Raw genomic sequence first — 18,502 nt, 5'->3', positions numbered from 1 at the left:
TTCACTGTTTTTATTGAAAAGGGAAAATAGTTTAGATTACAAATATTTTTTAACTGAAGCAGAGTCTTTAGACACTGGAGGTGCTCAATAAATGTTTGAGTTGAACCATAAACTGCTACCTGTTTGTTTTTTCTGGTATACAAACCCCAGCAACTCAAGCAATTCCTTAGTCTTCAAAAATTTCCTGCAGTAATGAGAGTTTGACTTTTCGATGATCTTATAACATACATTTCAGAAGGAAGACTTAAACCCAGGCTGCAAAACTTGTCCTCTATCATACTGTACCTCTACTCCCTTAAAATGATTTCTAAAAGCTTAAGTCATTTCCGACCTGGCTGAAATCTTGGGGACTTTCATGAGCCCCCCCCCAAATCTCATCATCCCACAAGATTACATTAACTCTGAAACTCATACCTCCATAGCACTCTCTTCCTCTGACTGGAGAGGGTAGAAAGTTCTTCCCAGAACCTCCATATAAGGGGGCCCCCAGAACAAGCATGTTGTTATTTTTGACCCAGTCATAGTCCTCTGGATTGTCATCATGTCCCCAAGTCAATATCCTATGCCCCCCAAAACCTGGTGTTTAGCTTCTTGTTATGTATTTTCTTTCCCCATTAGACCAGGAGCACCTTGAAGGCAGGGACTGCCTTTTGCCTTTGTTCATATTCTCAATGTTTAGCACAGTGCCTGGCACACAGGGGCCACTTAATAATATTTAATGACTTACTGGTTATGAAATAGGAAGTTAGGCAGGAAACTACAGTATTAGATCACTGTAGTTCCCACAGACTAAAGAAGTAAATGAACAGGTTTTCATCCTCCTGAACAGCCCTGAAAGGCATAGGAACAAACCATACAGTGGCAATAGAATCCATTTTTTTTAAAGCAATCGGGGTTAAGTAACTTGCTCAGGGTTACACGGCCAGGTGTTTCTGGGTGGGTGCTAAGTGTCTGAGCCCGGATTCGATCCCCAGGTCATCCCAACACTGGGGCCAGTGCTCTCACTCGCTGCGCTCTCACTCGCTGAGCTCTTACTCACTGCGCCACCTGGCCGCCCCCATAGAATCCATTTATTACTATGAAGATGAGTTATAAGGAGTTTAGTAGACTACTTACACAGAATCTCAGGAAAGAGACTAAGTTTATACAGGGTCTAGACTTGCAAAATGTTAGCATTTGGTTTCTCTTGGTCCTATGACCTTGAGATTCACAAAAGAGCTAAAAAAAAAAAAGACAACAATAAAATCACAACAGAACCACAAAAAATGACAACAAAATGTCAAAAGACAACAAGACAAAACTAAGAGTAAACATTACATTCTATGTATTCAGGAAGGCTTTTTACTTTTTCTACAATTTATTTTCTAAAGACAAGTGCTTCATGAATCTACCTGGCAGCAATCTGGAATCATCTCAAGTCCCCACAACACAACATGTTTAGTTTACCATAATACAATGTGACATCTTTTACACCCAATCTTTAATCTACTTTTCATAATCTGGCAAAAACTGAGAACGAAAGGGCCTCCTGAAAGTTCAGTTCAACACCATTCATCTGCATTTGTAAAAATAATTCAAAAGTATTTAAAAGAAAATGGGTAATTTTGCCTGAATAAATATGTATGCTTAAAGTACTAGAAATTAAAATAAATTCAACAAGCCTATCAATTGTGTACTACGTGCCAAGCACTTTGCTGGAGGATAAGGAGACAAGGACAAAAAATGAAAACAATACTTACCCTCAAGAAACAATCATTTTGTGACCAAACCAAGTTTTCCATAATACATTTGTTGTTTTTGAGGGTAAAAACCATTCATCTTTCATCTCTACTTCCTCCACAAAAAGTTTATTTCCATGGATAGCTATGATTTCTGGGCCCCAGAAAGGCAAACTAGGGTAGCCTAAGCACGGGAGGTATTGATTAGTATGGTTGCTGCTTAGTCACTTTTCCTATTGTGTCATGTCCAACTCTTCAGAGCCCCATTTGGAGTTTTCTTGGCAAAGATACTGGAATGGTTTGCAATCTCCTTCTCCAGCTCATTTTACAGATGAGGAAATTGAGGCAAACAGGGTTAAGTGACTAGCCCAGGGTCACAGGGTCAGTGTCTAAAGCCAAGTTTGAATTTGGGAAAAGCAGTCTTCCTGACTACAGATTAGCATTCTATTGCACCCTGCCTCCTTGAGTATGGTACTAGAAACAAATTAGATTTGCTTTTTGAGGACCTACCTACCTTAACACAGAAAGGTTAATGATGTACAATAAGGTCATAATCAATATATACTATATTTCTGGCCACATGAAACAAAATTAAAATTTACAACAATCCCATATCATCTGTAGCAACCTTATGCTGTGTCAGTGGTTGAAAAAGGGAACAGCACTAAGTCCCATAAATTCTCAACAAGTTTAAAAATATTTATTTCACTTAATACGTACTCTTAATATGTGATCTTTGTTCAATAACCAACAACGTAATTCTCTACTTGAGGAAATGAACCAAGTACATATTAGCATTCTATACATGAAAACATGAAAATGGTATGATGAAGCGGGCTCTAAATGGAAGAATTGGACCATGGAGATAACTCTGATCAACAACCCATGAAGTATCAAGGTCAGGAGAGGAATACAATAAAATGAAACCTTGGCTCACTTAAGTGTTCATTAGCACTATGGGAGATATCCAGCATAAAATTTAAACTAAAGAAGTATTTCCTATCATTTCTTTCCAAATGTTCCTATGAGTACCCTGGACTAATTATATCAAACCCCAGAATAGCAAAAGACCTTTAAGGTGAGAACCATAGCTATGCAAAAGGGAAGCAGTCCAACTATCCATACTAGAAAAATAAAGTATATGAATGAATGAAAAGGTATTAAATAATTATTGTATGCCAAGTCATGTGGTTTACCATATGCTGGAGATACACAAACAGAAAAATGTAGACAGGTTGTTCTCAAAGAACTCACATTCTAATTGAGAGAAACAAAATGTATAAGATCATTGAGCTAACAAAGAAGGGTGATGGCCCTCTGGGTTCAAAAGCAGGGCAAACTCCAATACCCAAGGCCTCTCAATATATCAGCAGGATAGATGCTAAGTCCCAGTAGTCCTTTGTCTTAACAGAAGGACTACTGATGATGAATCCCTGATCGAGAAATAGTATGACAAGCCATTCTAGACACAGAAAGGGAACTGGAGTGACCTAAGGCCATGAACAGAGGAAACTGGATCTAAAGATCAGAAAATAGCAGGAACTCCAGATTCCCTCCTCCTTGGAAGTAGAGATGAGGGGTCAACATCAAATAAAAGGAAAAAGAAAGGGGAAATAGGTAGAAAGGTTGAAGAAAAGGGAAGAGGAGAGATGCACACTGTCCAAATTAAAGCATGCAACTGGATAGATTATACTGCATCACACTATGTGCATACAAGGCCATGTGTACATACCCACAAACACACATTATTATATGCTGCAATGATATATTAACAAAGTACAGCACTCAAATATGCCAAAAAAAACTCTCTAAAATATTAAGCATAGAAGGCTCGCTTTTTAAGCTAATAAAAGGCATGTATTTTAAAACAGAAGCCAGCAGTAAGTTTAAGAGGAAATATTAGCATCTGGAAGGAAGCAATGAGGGGGGAAAAGTAGGAACAAAAGAAAACAATACCTCAAAGCACTTAGTAAAATAATTGATATTGGTTTAAAATCAGAAAAGTGTTCAATTGAACAGATTTGATAAGTAAAAATGAAAAAGTAACTGAACTCAATAGTCATTTGCTTAAACACAAGAATGAATTACTTAGAGAAATTCCCATGTGACAAAAAAAGGTTAGAAAATTCTTAGTTCACATATTTTGGCTGAAGCCTAGTTTGCCAAATCTGTGTGAAATGAAGGCAACTGTATGGTAATTTGAACATTCGAAGGAATGACACTGGACAACTGTGCTCATTTCACACACCAGCAAGGTTATGCTTAAGATTCCGCAAGCTAGGCTTCACAATATGTGAACAAAGAATTACCAGAAGAACAGTCTGGTTTTCAAAGAAACAGAACCTAGAGACCAAATTGCCAACATTCACTGGATTATGGAGAAATCAAGGGGGTTCAAGAAAAACATCTGCTTCTGTTTCACTGAGTATAATAAAAGCCTTTGACAATGTGGATCACAAAAATATGTGGCAAGTCCCAAAAGAGAGAGGGATACCAAATCATCTTACTTGTCTCTGGAGGTACATGTGTGCAGATCAAGAACCAAGTTAGAACCAAAAACGGAATAACTGATTGGGTTAAGACCAGAAAAGGAGTATGACAAGGCTGTATATTATCATTTTATTTAACTTATGTGCAAAGTACATCATGCAGAAGGCTAGGTTACATTGATCAAAAGTCAGAATTAAGGTTGACAAGAGAAATATCAATAGTCTCAAATATGCAGATGATACCAGTGAAGAGGAATGAAAAAGAGTCAGACAAGACTGAATGACTGAACAACAACAAAAGGGAAAAATGGAAAGGAGTTTAGGGGAAATTAGGTTTAGACCAACATTTTATTCTATATGCTAAATAAGCTCAAAATGGATCCTAAATTTGAATGTAAAAGGTTATACCACAAAAATGAGGAGAGAATAAAATCAAATAGCTTTCTCAACTCAGGTAACAGGGAAAATTATTAACTAAACAATGGACAGGAGATATCACAAGATAAAAATAATTACACAAAAACTGAAAAGCTTTTGCACAAATAAAGTCAACGCAGCCAAAATAAGAAACCTGGAGGTGGAGCGAAGATGGTAGAGTGAATGAAGGACTTTACCTTAACTCCTCCATAAATTCTGTCAGTAAACCCTAAAAAGTGAATCTGAATGGATTTTAGAGTGATAGAATCCACTGGGAGATGGAGTGTGACAGATTCCCAGTCCAGGAATGTACGCATGAAGGACTGGGCTGAGGGAGTGTGGAGCGTGCAGGGGCTGCACCAGCACAGACCAGAGACCAGACTAGAGCAGAGAGAAAGCAAACCCCAGCCAGTGGTCAACAGATTCACCCACAGCAGGGGCAATTCGCAGACTTCTCACAGCGGGATAGAGGATCTGTCGGAGCGGGGTAAGAGAAAGTGCAGGGCCCGAGGCAGCGATAGCAGCTTCTCCTGAGGCTATCAGCCCACAGCCTGGATGTTTAAAAATCACCTACTTGAACTTCTGGGAGCCAAGATGGCGGAGTAAAGCCTAGCTGCTCTAATTCCCCTCCCTAACCCTGAAGACCCAGAGATTATTGCCCCAGTGTAAAATCCTGAAATAGTGGGAGTAGTAGCACATTTGGGAGTTCTAGAGGAAGAGTGTGACTGAAGCTGTGCCCTGCATGAACTGAAGGATGGAAGGCATCCCAACAAAAGCCATCTCAGCTGACCAGTGGGAGATTCCAAAGCCCAGGGGGGTGGAGCCAGCAAGCTCTAACAACAGAAGCCCACGGTGAATCTGTAGCCCCAGGGCACAGAGCTGGAAACCTGATGTGGCCAGACCACCCCTCCACCACACCTTACTCTGAGAGCCTCAAGGTAACTTAAGGGAAACACTGAGAGTTCTGGCCTTGGCCTCAGTCTAGACCCCCAGAGGCTACAGCACAGAAAGTCAACAGCCAGGCCCCTAGCTTGAGAATCATGGGTCAGAGCCCTCTGTACCCTCGAAGAAGAAATACACTTTAAAAGCCAGGAAACAGGCAATCACAATGGGCTGGAAGCAACTTGCAAAGGGAGAACCAAAGAAGATTGAATCCTATCATTGTGAACTAGAAGAATCCCTTTCAGGAGACACCATGGACCCTGTATTCACACCTGAGACCACAGAAGGAAATATGAGCTGATCTCAAGCCCAAGTAGCACTCTTGGAAGAGCTTAAGAAAGATTTTAAAAGCCAAATTATAGGGGCAGAAGATAAAGTGACTAATTCTTTTTAAATTACATTGGCCAAAATGGGAAAAAATGTCTCACTGAAGAAAACAAATCCTTAAAAAGTAAAATTTGGGAACTGGGATGGGGGTTCAAAATCTAACTGGAGAAAATATCTCCCTAAAAATGAAATCTGAACATATGGAAAAGGAGCTTCAAAAACTAACCGAGGAAAATAATTCATGAAAAATTAGAATCAATCAAGTTGAAGCTAATGACTCTATGACAAATAAGAATCAAACAAAACAAAAGATCGAAAAATTAGAAGAAAATGTAAAATATCTCACTGGAAAAACAACTGACCTGGAGAACAGATCCAGGAGAGATAATCTAAGAATTATCGGTCTACCAAAAAGCCATGATGAAAAAAACAGCCTGTACAACATCCTCCAAGGAATTATCAAAGAAAACTCTCCTGAGGTCCTAGAACCAGAGAGTAAAATAGTTATTGAAAGAATTCATCAGATACCTCCTGAAAGAGATCCCAAATTGAAAACTCTAAGAAATATTGTAGCCAAATTTCAGAATTATAAGGTCAAGGAAAAAATACTTCAAGCAGCCATAAAGAAACAATTCAAATATCATGGAACTACAGCCAGAATCACACAGTACCTAGCAGCTTCTACATTAAAAGATCAGAGGGATTGGAATATGATATTTTGTAAGGCAAAAGAACTTGGAACCAAGGATCAACTATTCAGGAAAACTGAGCATAATATTTCAGGCAAGGAGATGGTCATTCAATGAAATAAGGGGCTTTCAGACCTTTCTGATGAAAAAGCCAGAACTCAATGGAAAATCTAATCTCCAAATACAAGACTCAAGAGAGACATAAAATGGTAAACAAGGAAAAAACACACACATACCACTTGTGATTCAATAAGAGTAAACTGTTTACATCCCTATACGGGAATCTGATACCTGTCAATATTGAGAATTGTATAATTATAGCAACATTTAAGAGAGATATACATAGATAGAAGGTGTGGGTATAGATTAACTAATCTGATGACAAAAAAACTGTATTAAGGGGTACAAAGGGATTATAATGGGAGAAAAGGGAAGGAGGAGGCAGAAAAGCGTAAATTATGCCACATGAAGAGGCATAAAAACATATTATAGTAGAAGAAAGAAAGGAGATGAACATTATATGAACTTTACTCTCATTGGTTTTGGTACAAGGAAGGATTAACATAAATCAATTAAGTTTAGGGTCTTAATGTGAAAAGACACAAAAACTCATTATAGTAGAGGGAAAGGAGGGAGGGAGCACTGTATGAAATTTACTCTTATCGGTTTGGGTTTAAGGAGGGAATAACATACTTTGTTAAGTATAAAAATCTACTGCGCCCTACAGGCAGTAGGAGGGAAAGGGGGGACACAGTGGTCAAAAGGAAAACTCTTAAGGACGGGAAGGGAGAAGAGAGAAATAAAAGCATCAACAGGGAAGGGAACAGGATAGAGGGAAAGACACAGATAATAACCATCACTGAGAATGTGAATGGGATGAAATCTTCCATAGACTGGAGACAGATAGCAGAATGGATTAAAAACCATAATCCTACAATATGTTGTCTACAAGAAGCACCTCTGAAACGGGGATACTCACAGGGTAAAGGTAAAAAGCGGGAGTAGAATATACTGTGCTTCAACTCAAGTAAAAAAAGAGATAGCAATCCTTATCTCAGATAAAGCAAAAGCAAAAGCAAAAGTAGATCAACTTAAAAGAGAGAAGGAAGGGGGCCGAGCCAAGATGGCAGAATAGAAGTACCAACTTGGTGTGAGTGCCCACTCCAATCACTTCTAATACAAGTAAAAAAAATGACTCTAAACAAACTTTAGAGCTACAGAACCCACAAAGTGACAGAGAAAAACAAATCTCCCATTGAAGGCAGCCCGGAAGACCAACAGCAAGGGTCTATCCCACTGAGCTGGGAGCCAACCACAGTCCTGCCTGACCCATGTGCTTCCAGCCCCAGGGCAGCCTTCAGGAGAGTGAATCACCAGTAGCTGTGGCAGTTTCCAGACTTCTCAACCCATAAACTCCAAAGACAAAGTAAAAGGTGAGTGTGGAACTCTGGAACTGGGGTGGAGGGGTGATAAAAGAATGCAGTCTAGCCCCTGCCCCCCACCCCAGGCAAGAAGCAGCCGAGGCGCTGCGTCTGCAGCCGCCTCGGCGTGGCTGCCTCAGGAGCTCCTGGCCTGCAGATGTAGGGGGCCAAGTAACCATTCAGAGGGTAATAGCTCTTGCTTTAACCTACTTGGATCTGGACTGCAGTCTTGGGTGGTGGTCCTGGGGTGTGTGGCCAGTGAGCCAGAGCTTGTGGGGGTTGTAGAGAGGATGCCCTCCTGATAGCTCTGGCAGCTGCAAAAACCCCAGCAATTTGGGACAAAGCTGTCTCCATTTTGGAAGCAGAGTTCTACCATGGCAAAAAACCCCAAAGTAAAGTAATTAGCTGGCAATATGAGCAAGGAGGATCAAGGCATGGAGCAGGAAGAAGACAGCGAAGTCAGAACTCCTGCATCAAAAGCCTCTCCAAGAGAAATATGAATTGCTTACAGGCCATGGAGGAGCTCAAGAAGGATTTTGAAAATCAAGTAAGAGAAGTGGAGGAAAAATTGGGAAGAGAAATGAGAATGATGAAAGAAAATCAGGAAAAGTGAGTCAACAGCCTGTTAAAGGAGACTCAAAAAAATAGTGAAGAAAATAATACCTTAAAAAATAGATTAACTCAAATGTCAAAAGAGGCCCAAAAAGCCAGTAAGGAGAAGAATGCCTTAAAAAGCCAAATTTGCCAGGGCTGGAGAAGGAATTTCAAAAACTCACTGAAGAGAATAACTCCTTCAAAATTAGATTGGAGTATATGGAAGATAATGACTTTATGAGAAATCAAGATACTATAAAACAGATCTAAAGAAATGAAAAAAATAGAAGGCAATTAGAAATATTTCATGGGAAAAAACCACTGACCTGGAAAACAGATCCAGGCCAGATAATGTAAAAATTACTGGACCACCTGAAAGCCATGATCAAAAGGAGAGCCTAGACATTGTCTCATGAAATTATCAAGCAAATTTGCCGACATTCTAGAACACGAGGGCAAAAGAGAAACTGAAAAAATCCACCAATCATCTCTTTCAAAAGATCCCGAAAAGAAAACTCCTAGGAATATTACAGCCAAATTCCAGAGTTCCCAGGTCCAGGAGAAAATACTGCAAGCAGTCAGGAAGTAACAATGTGAGTATTGTGGAAACACAATCAGGGTAACACAAGACCTTGCAGCTTCCACCTTAAGGGATTAGAGGGCTTGGAAAATGATATTCCAGAGGTCAAAGGAGCTAGGACTAAAACCAAAAATCACCTACCCAACAAAACTGAGCATAATGCTTCAGGGGAAAATATGGTCATTCCATGAAATAGAGGATTTTCAAGCATTCTTTTTTTTTTCTTTTTGCCTTTTGGAGGGCAATTGGGGTTAATTAACTTGCCCAAGGTTACATGGCTAGTTTTTTTTTTGTGTGTGGGAGTTAAGTGTCTGAGGCCCGGAACCGAACTCAGGTCCTCCTGATTCTGGGGCCAGCGCTTTACTCACTGTACCACCTAGTTGCCCCTATTTTCAAGCATTCTTGATGAAAAAAAAAAACAGAGCTGAACATAAAATTTACTTTCAAATAGAAGAAGCAAGGGAATCATGAGAAGGTAAACAGGAAAAAGAAATCATAAGGAACTTATTAAAGTTGAACTATTTACATTCCTACTTGAAAAAAACATAATTGTAACTCATGAGACTTTTCTCAGTATGAGGATAGATGAAGGGAATATTGTAGCGGCAAGCACCCCAAGCGTCTCCAGGGTTTGCTGCCAATACAGGTTCTTGGATCTGCTTTGATAAAGGAAAGCAACTCAAAATGGGTTAATAAGCTTACTTTAATCAGTCAAACATATGTATCGTTTACCTAGTTCAGGGGAAAAGGTCAGCACCCCGAACTTCAGTATACACAGACAGAATTATCAAGACAGAGAAACAGATTAAGTAGACAGATTTCCAAACTGTCCAACATTACATCCACACCAAATCAACATCTGGGTTTTTCAAAGCCGAGGTGGGGCTCTCAACAACGGCTTCCCAGAGTCTCATCTGGTCAAATCACACAACACTTCTCAAAGTGAGTCTCAAAACAAAGCTACACATCAGGGCTTATATAGCCTTCTCCTGGCTCAGAAAATGTAACAACCTTATTGACCCACTGGCCAATCAAAAAGTATCTACTGAAAAACAAGCCTCCCTCCTCAGGCTCCAGGTGCACTTAGCCTAGGGGCAGGGAAGATCTTTAAAATTTACATTCCCATTACAAATATACGTATACAAACATATATATGTATGTACAGGAGGGTATATGTATATATAAATATATATGTGAGTGTGGGCATATGTATGTTCATGTATACATAGAGGGCACAGGATGAGTTGAATATGGAAGGATGATATCTAAAAAAATAAAATTGTGAGGAATTCATTGCAAGAAGGAGAAAGGGAGAGATAGATTAGGGTAAATTATCTCATATAAAAGAGGCAAGAAAAAACTTACAATGGAGGGGAAGAGCAGAAAGGTTAAAGGGAATGGGACAACCTGATTCTCACTGAATTTGGCTTAAGAAGGGAACAACATACACACTCAATTGGGTATCTTACTCTACAGGAAAATAGGGGTGTAGAGGATTAGAGGGGGAATGACAGAAGGAAAGGCAGACTGGGGGAGAGGGTAGTTAGAAGCAAACATTTTTGAAAAGGGATAGGGTCAAAGAAGAAAATAGAGTAAGTGGGGGGCAGGATAGGATGGAGTGAAATACAGTTAGTCTTTCACAATATAACTACTATGGAAATGATTTGGGTAACTATACATGTACAACCTATATTGAATTGCTTATCTTCCCAGTGGGAGCCAGTTAGGAAGGAAGAAGGCAAAACATCTGTAACTCAAAATTTTAAAAACAAATGTTTAAAAAAAAATGTTTTTTTTTTAACATGCAATTGGGAAATAAGATATACAGGCAACGGGGTATAGAAATCCATCTTATCCTACTAGATAGTTAGGGGGTGATGGGGGAGGATATGAGAGAACAGACTGGGAAAAGGGCTATTCAGTAGACTTGCTATTTTGGGGTGGGGGTAGGGGAAAGATGGGGAGAAAAAATTATAACTCAAAATCTTGTGGAAATGAATGTTGAAAACAAAAAATTAAAAAATAAATTTAGAATATTAAAAAAAAGAGTAAACGTTAGGAGTCTAGTTGAGTTACTAATCCCACCCCCACCCCATATTCTACAAGTGTCTCACTACAGGAAAACTCTAAATTTGAGTCCACTCACTTGTTAAGTCCATGGATGTGTGTAAATTTGTGGAAGTATGCACCCTAAACTTTTAAGGGGAATGTTCTAACTATACCACCTTAATAAATGCTGTTGATAACAAAGCTAATTAAGTTTAATGACTTGTTAACTGGAAGGGCTCTGGTAGGTGCTTATGAACTAAGGTAACAGAAATAGTACCCACAGGACCAGCAATCAAATCCACCCCTTTTGGGACTCAACCTTCAAATGCAAGCAGGTAGAGTTTTCTCACAGGAGTATTAAATATAATTCTGCCTTTCCAATCAGATGAATGAAGTTTAAATTGCAGTTCTGAATGGATAAGTTATTTAAACTCTCTAAGCTTGTTCCCTCATCTGTAAGAAGAGGGGTGAAATAATTTTTTAAAATGAAAATAAACCCCACCACAAAAAAAAATAGTCAAAGGTCTTTCTGCTCAATAAACTCTAGTATCTCCCTATCACCTCCACGATCAAAGAATCCTTTGCTTGGTATTCAGGGCTTTTCACAGCCTATCCCCTTTCCATCTTTTCAGTCTTCTTACACCTTATGTGCCTGCCTGCCCCCACCCCTACCACCACGTATTCTGCTATATAGTGACAATGGCCCCGTTGCTGTTCCATTAATAAGACATTTTTTATCTCTCCTTTTTGCTGGCTGTCCCTCCTTATCTCCCTCTTCTGACTTCTTTCAAGTCCCAGCTAAAATGCCACATTCTAAAGGAAACTTTTCTCAATTTATCTAAATTCTAGTACTTCCCTCCATTGATTATCTCTTAATTCCTTCTACACGTAACTTCTTTGTACATAGCTGTCCGTATGCTGTCTCCCTCTTGGGACTGTGAACTCTTTGAGGGCAGGGAATGTCTTCTACCTTTCTCTGTGTCCCTAATGCTTGGTGCAGCGCCTAGCACATAGTAGGCTTACTGACTGATTTGCAAAAAAAAATAAGTATGCCCCTCTTCTTGTGGTGTCAAAGAACTTAAACTAAGGGAGTACCTATTAATTAGGGAGGGCTGAATAAATTAAGATATATGAATGTAATGGAGTGTGGTTGTGCCATAAAATTTTATTACAATCTAATTCATGAAATTGTATGCTCTTTGAAGGCCAAAAAAAAAAAAACTAAACTAAAAAGACAATAGATCTTCTCACTCTAATTCTCCCTATTCAAGTATTTCCCTTATACCAGGAAATCTTACAATATGCATATGAAAATGGGTAAGATACTCCTGACTTTCCTGCAATTATGACTTTGCTCAGGCTTTCTACTATGTGGAATACCTTTTCTAGGTTTATCTGACCCTAACTTACCCATTCTTTAAAGTTAAATTCAAATGCTACTCCCCATATAAAGCCTTCCTTGATGTTTCCAGGAATGACAGCTGTCACATCACCTTGAATGTCACAGATATCACTGTTTCATGTCTCGAAACACTTCCTTAGTATTACATATTATGGATACCTGTGTCCTATTGCCTAATTAAACTGATCATGATTCTAAAGTTTATGTAACCCCAAGACTAGCACAAGGCCCTTCATACATAACAGGTGATTAATAAAAGAATACAACATTGAATTGCTAGGGTTTTCTTCTTACTTGTCATTGGCCAAAGAATAGAAGCGCTTGTTCACACAGCCAATACACAAAAGGGTAACAGCATCCAAATAAGAAAATATCTTCAGCAGGATCTCAGAAGGCATACTGAGGAAAAAGTAAAGAGAGAAAAAATTTAAGTTTTTAATCTTCAAATTAGCTTTCTCAAGTAAAGAAACTAAGAGCAATAATAGTGCCCACCAACTATAAATGAATGCAAAATTCAAGGAGCAGGGGAAGGAGCAAATATTTATCGAGAGCCTATTATGGGCCAGGCACTAGGCCAAAGCTTCACAAATATTATCTCATTTGATCCTTACAACAACCTAGGGAGGTAGACGTTACTATTATCCCTATTATACAGTTGATCAAACAGATAGAAGTTAAGTAATTTACCCAGGGTCATAGATATAGTAATGGGCAGCTAGGTGGTGAAGCAGAAAGAGAACCGTGTCCTTGGACAGTTACTAGCTGTGTGATCCTAGGCAAGTCACTTAACCCTGTTTGCCTCAGTTTCCTCATCTATAAAATGATGTGGAGAAGGAAATGGCAAACCACTCCAGTATCTTTGCCAAGAAAATCCCAAATGGGGTCAGAGAGAGTTGGACACAACAAAAAATTCAACTAAAACACACAGCTAGTGTCTAAGGCCAAATCTGAACTCAGCTCTTCCTGACTCTAAGCCCAGTGCTCTATCCGCTGTACCAACTAGATGTCTTTAAGGTAATTTGTATCATTACCTTTCTTGTTTTCTTTATTAGGAAAAAAAAAGTCTTTCCTCATGAACTTTTCAATAATTCAATAAAGTGAGCAAAAAGCACAACAAAAAAACTAGCTGTGTTTCTAACAAATAGACTCCAACTTTTATTTCCAGGCCTTTGCAGAAACTCTCCCCATATACTTCTCCCTTACCTCTTCTTCTTAAAACTTCTAGTTTCCTTCAAAGCTCAGCTCAACTATCATCTTCTACATGAGACTTTTCCTGATTCACTACCCCGCAGACACATATCTTCTCCCAAGGAAATCATCTTGTATTTAAACATTAATCTTGTATAAATATATGCCTATACATGTTGTCTCCCCTAATTTACTCCATAAAGGCAATTTAACTTTTTTTCATTTAAATTCCCAGCATTTAGCACAGTGTCTAGCATACATAGGTTTTAATAAATATCCACTAACTGATTTTGGCCCTTTTTAATCAGTACAATTTAGTAACTATCTCAAAGGATTTCAGAGACTCTCACAAAAAGGACAATATTAGTTTATATCAGAATTCATGGGATCATAAACTGGAAAACACATCCTTGACTAATATGAAGAAAACTATTTTTAAAGCCTACTAGAAAATGATTTAATATTTTCCCAATTTATCTGAAATCATACTAGGGACAATCAGAGATCACAGACTTGCCATTTGATCATCCTTACTTTTCCCATATCCATCCATTTTTAACTCAGTCCTCCTTAAGAGTAACCTCCAAACCTTTCAGATTAATTTCTTGTGCTTCAAGGTGAACTCAGTTTCCTACAAGGTTTTCTGAAAGGTTTAAGCATTCACCTGGCTAAGGGAGCAAGGTGGGGCTCCTGTTCTCCCAAGGTCCATTCGAGATAGATAGATCCTAGGATTCTATGAAACATTACAACTGTATGATGGCCTGTGGGGAGTTCCTGACATTGAGGACCATTGGAACAGGTTTAGCAAACAGAGTGATAAGTACAAAGTGGAAAAGACAAGACTACCAGGCAACATGAACTCTGGCCAACATAAAAGAGCTTACCCCAATCACACAAGCCCCTCCCTATCATGATTCAAAAAGAGAAAATGTGTGTTTTCCTAAACCTTAATTATGAAAAAATACTGATCACTTATCTTACAGGAATCTGCTAGTCTGAGGTTTTGTTTTGCTTTTTTTTATAGGATAGGTTCAGAATGGACAATTAATGCAGGATACATTTTAACAGAATATCTGAGATGGAAAGAACCACAGAAGCCAGTGTCAGGGAATTTTCTCAACCAAGAGGGCTGTAACTTCTTTCTGGGGGGTATCCATTAGAGGGAGTATAATACCTGTCAGTCAAAGATAGGAGGAAATTTAAAGCAAAGGACAAAAAAGTATTAGCATGCTAAGGAAACTGATGATTGACTGCAGCTTCAATCTCCTAATGCACAGATTTATATATTTTAAATGTTTGTAACTTTCTAGCTTTCTTTAGAGTATACAGCAAATCATCAGCATTCTTTTGAAACTTAGGACAGAGAAGTAATACTTTTCATAAGAAAAGGAGAGGGAATCAATCAAGGTAGAAAAGGGGGCCTCATGGAGGAATATGTGTTATGCATCTGACAGGTTTTGTTATCAGGATGAGAAGATACTCCCTGTTCCAGGACAGGATTCAAGAAAAAGTAGCCAAATATTCTTACAGTTGTGAAAGAAGCTCTTTTAGATAAAACTTCATGAACGAGCTAATCATTTACATAAGACTGTAGGTGGCTCTTGTCCAAGAACGACAAATAATTAAAGCAGTGGATGATACTAACCACTTCATAGTTATAGCAACAATTTTATTCCTCCTTACTTTCCACTATTATGCCAAAAGGTAGTTGGGGGATTTCTACATTGTTAGTCCATCAATATATCATGAGTGATTGTGATTCCTATTTCCTCCCCACTCTAGTCTTACCATAACTGCATTATTACTACCATCTGCCCAAAAATCTTCAAAGGTCCTTTACTGACTACTGAGGAAAGTTAAAAATTTTTTTTCCCCTGGGATTCAAGAGCCTCAATAATCTAAAGCCATGCTACATTGTTCCCCTCAAGATCTATACTCTAGATAAAATGAGCATACCACTACATGGCATGAAATATATCCTATACCTTAGTACCTTTATCCCTGCTCATTCTATTTACTACGAATGGCATGTAGGTGATCTGGACTGTCAAAGGTTAAGCCAATGAAGGACAAGACCTGGCCAGCTCTAGCAGCTAGAAGAGTTTTAAGTAATAGTCTGGTGACAGGTTAGATAGCTGTCATCCAAGAACCAACCCAGATAAAAACTCACTGGTGCTCATCACTTGGTTGAACAAAGAATGATGGATTTTTCAATCACTACAACTCTCACAATCCCACAATAAAACCAAATATCCTTAAAGTACTGGAGCATTTTTCTCAACGTACACAATAAGTACTCCTATCTAGTAACAAATAAAGCAGGAAAAGCTGTATTTGTCGTTATTGTTGCTGACCTGTAATTTATTTCACTAGTAGAGGTATTGGTAGCGATCAAATTCCCTCTATCAATGTATATCAGCAACTATATGGCAATTTATATTCTTAGGGGGTGATCTGGTGTCCTAACTCGCCCAGAGTCACATCACCAGTATGTGTCAGAGGCAGGACTTAAATTTAGGTCTCCCTCAAGATTTTAAGTACCTGGGGTGGCTAGGTGGTACAGTAAATAGAGCACCGGCCCTGGAGTCAGAAGGACCTGAGTTCAAATCCGACCTCAGACACTTGACACAAAAACTAGCCATGTGACCTCAGGCAAGTCACTTAACCCCAAATGCCCTCAAAAAAAAAACCCCAAAAAAATTATATTTCAAGTACCTCCCACCGAGCCAAAATTTACTTTGTAAGATTTATATATGAGTATGCTGTTTAACTGCCAATAAAACAGAAGCTCCTCAAGGTCAAAGACTATTTCATTTTTGTTTTTGTAATCCCAGAACCTAGCACAGTGCTTTCCATATAGTAAACATTTAGAAATACATGTTGATTAATAGACTGCTAACTCCAAAGCCCACTCTTTATTCACTATATGCCACATTTACTCTCATCAGTGAGTTAACAGCTATTACAGCTGTTACAGAAAGCTATTATATATTTAAACTTTCATTAGATTGAGCCTCGATGACTAGAGAAAGTAAACTAGATTCTCTTCCTCTGAGAAGCTTCAAAGACAATGAATGATAGGAAACTATTTTTTTCATGACTCTAGGAAAGACAGATGTATTTATATAAATGCATATACATATTAACACAGATGTACATACAAATGTGTACCACATGTATGTAAACACACAAATTGCCCATTTAACCTATCAACATTTCAATGGAACTGAGTTCATTAATATGGGTACTTCCTCCAACAGCTTATAGACTGAATTTAACCTAACCACACTTTCTTATTCTATGCAATTCTGATCTATGCCCTGGAATGAATTCTGCATAAGTGACACATCCAACACACATCTAGTCATCCCTTCCTCTAGGGCTTTCAAAGCTCTGTATGCACCAGGGCAGTGCTGGCTATTTGTCAGCATTGTTCTTCAGTCTCTGAAACTATCGTTTATGTTCCTATTTACATATGCTCTTCCCATTACCAATATAAACTCTGTAAAGGTAGGGACTCATTTTAATTTTTCTGTGTATCCTTAGTACTTAACATGCTGCCTGAAACACAGACACTTGACAAACTGCTTGTTGCACATTTCCTGGACACTACTTCTCATGCCATTTCTTGCCCCTCAATCTTCATGGGTAATATGCTGCAATACAGTACTGCTTATGACTCCATTACCATTTGGCTCACATGCCACTATGATACTTTGTATACTGTGGTGACCATGTACGAAGCACTGACAGAAGAATGCAGTTAAAAAGATAAAAGGTTTTGCATCAGGAAGTATCTTGAGATTAATGGAAACTGCTACAATATTTCTCATATGTGATTATGTCTACTTGATTCTTCTTACTCAATCTTCGTTCCTGTTCATTGTTCATTTGCAGTCATTGTCTAGCAGGGAAAGGAGTGGACAGAATATGCATTTATATACTGTGTATGTGTACACATATATATGCAAGCATTGTTCTCAGCATTTTATAAATCTTCTCTGATTTAATCAATTCTATCAAACACAGATGTATTTGTAAACACATAGAATTTCCTACTCAATTTACTCAATTGCATATTATAACCGGAGCAATTTAAGTTTTGTTAGGTTTCTTTTCCTCTTTATGGATGGTTCAACTCGGTTTAATGATTGTAAACATCACTGAAGAGGCCCTACTATATTGTGTGGCTTCATACATTTTGGTGGCATTATTTTCAGTCAATTGATACATTCTTCTCCCTGAAAAATCATACAAATTCATCCTCAATGCTTTTACAATGTTGTCACACAAAGCACAAATTTCTTCTGTACATAATTTGTCTGGTCCAACAGCTCTTACCAACTTTTATCTTCTTAAGTGCCGTTTCCACTTCTCAAATAGTACATTAAGTTTCAAATTCACCTGTGGTATTCCATTGCTATCTAAGTCACTATAGAAAATGCTGACAAGACTGTTATATTTCCCATGTTTGTTCTCTCCCTCCAAGTCTAATCTGAAAATGTTCTTCAGACAGTCTGGCTTAGATGGATCTAACACCAAACTTCCTGCAAATTTATTTCCCCTCCACTGTTTTTCAATATTTTGTGAGATGATATTACTCACAATCTTGCAAGGTTCTCCACAAAATTTTACAAATGACTTCATACCATAAACTTGCTTTTGCCTTTGGCTAACATGTCTCTG

At 38.4% G+C, this 18,502-nt stretch overlaps 1 protein-coding gene across 2 annotated transcripts in view; it reads right to left on the bottom strand.

Annotated features, from left to right (window-relative positions):
- FBXO15 (F-box protein 15) overlaps positions 1–18,502 on the bottom strand; it is a 90,614-nt gene that overhangs the window by 60,172 nt on the left and 11,940 nt on the right. For both annotated transcript variants that reach the window (XM_069099559.1, XM_069099560.1), the window contains exon 3: positions 12,923–13,027. In XM_069099559.1, coding sequence (XP_068955660.1) covers positions 12,923–13,027 — 105 coding nt within the window. The remainder of the gene's footprint in view (positions 1–12,922; positions 13,028–18,502) is intronic.

This window comes from Petaurus breviceps, unplaced genomic scaffold, assembly GCF_028583685.1.
Source record: "Petaurus breviceps papuanus isolate PSGF00001 unplaced genomic scaffold, PetGlider_PUasm1.0 38, whole genome shotgun sequence".
In the NCBI taxonomy this organism is placed as follows: Eukaryota; Metazoa; Chordata; class Mammalia; order Diprotodontia; family Petauridae; genus Petaurus; species Petaurus breviceps.
This window is presented reverse-complemented; position numbering and strand designations above follow the sequence as displayed.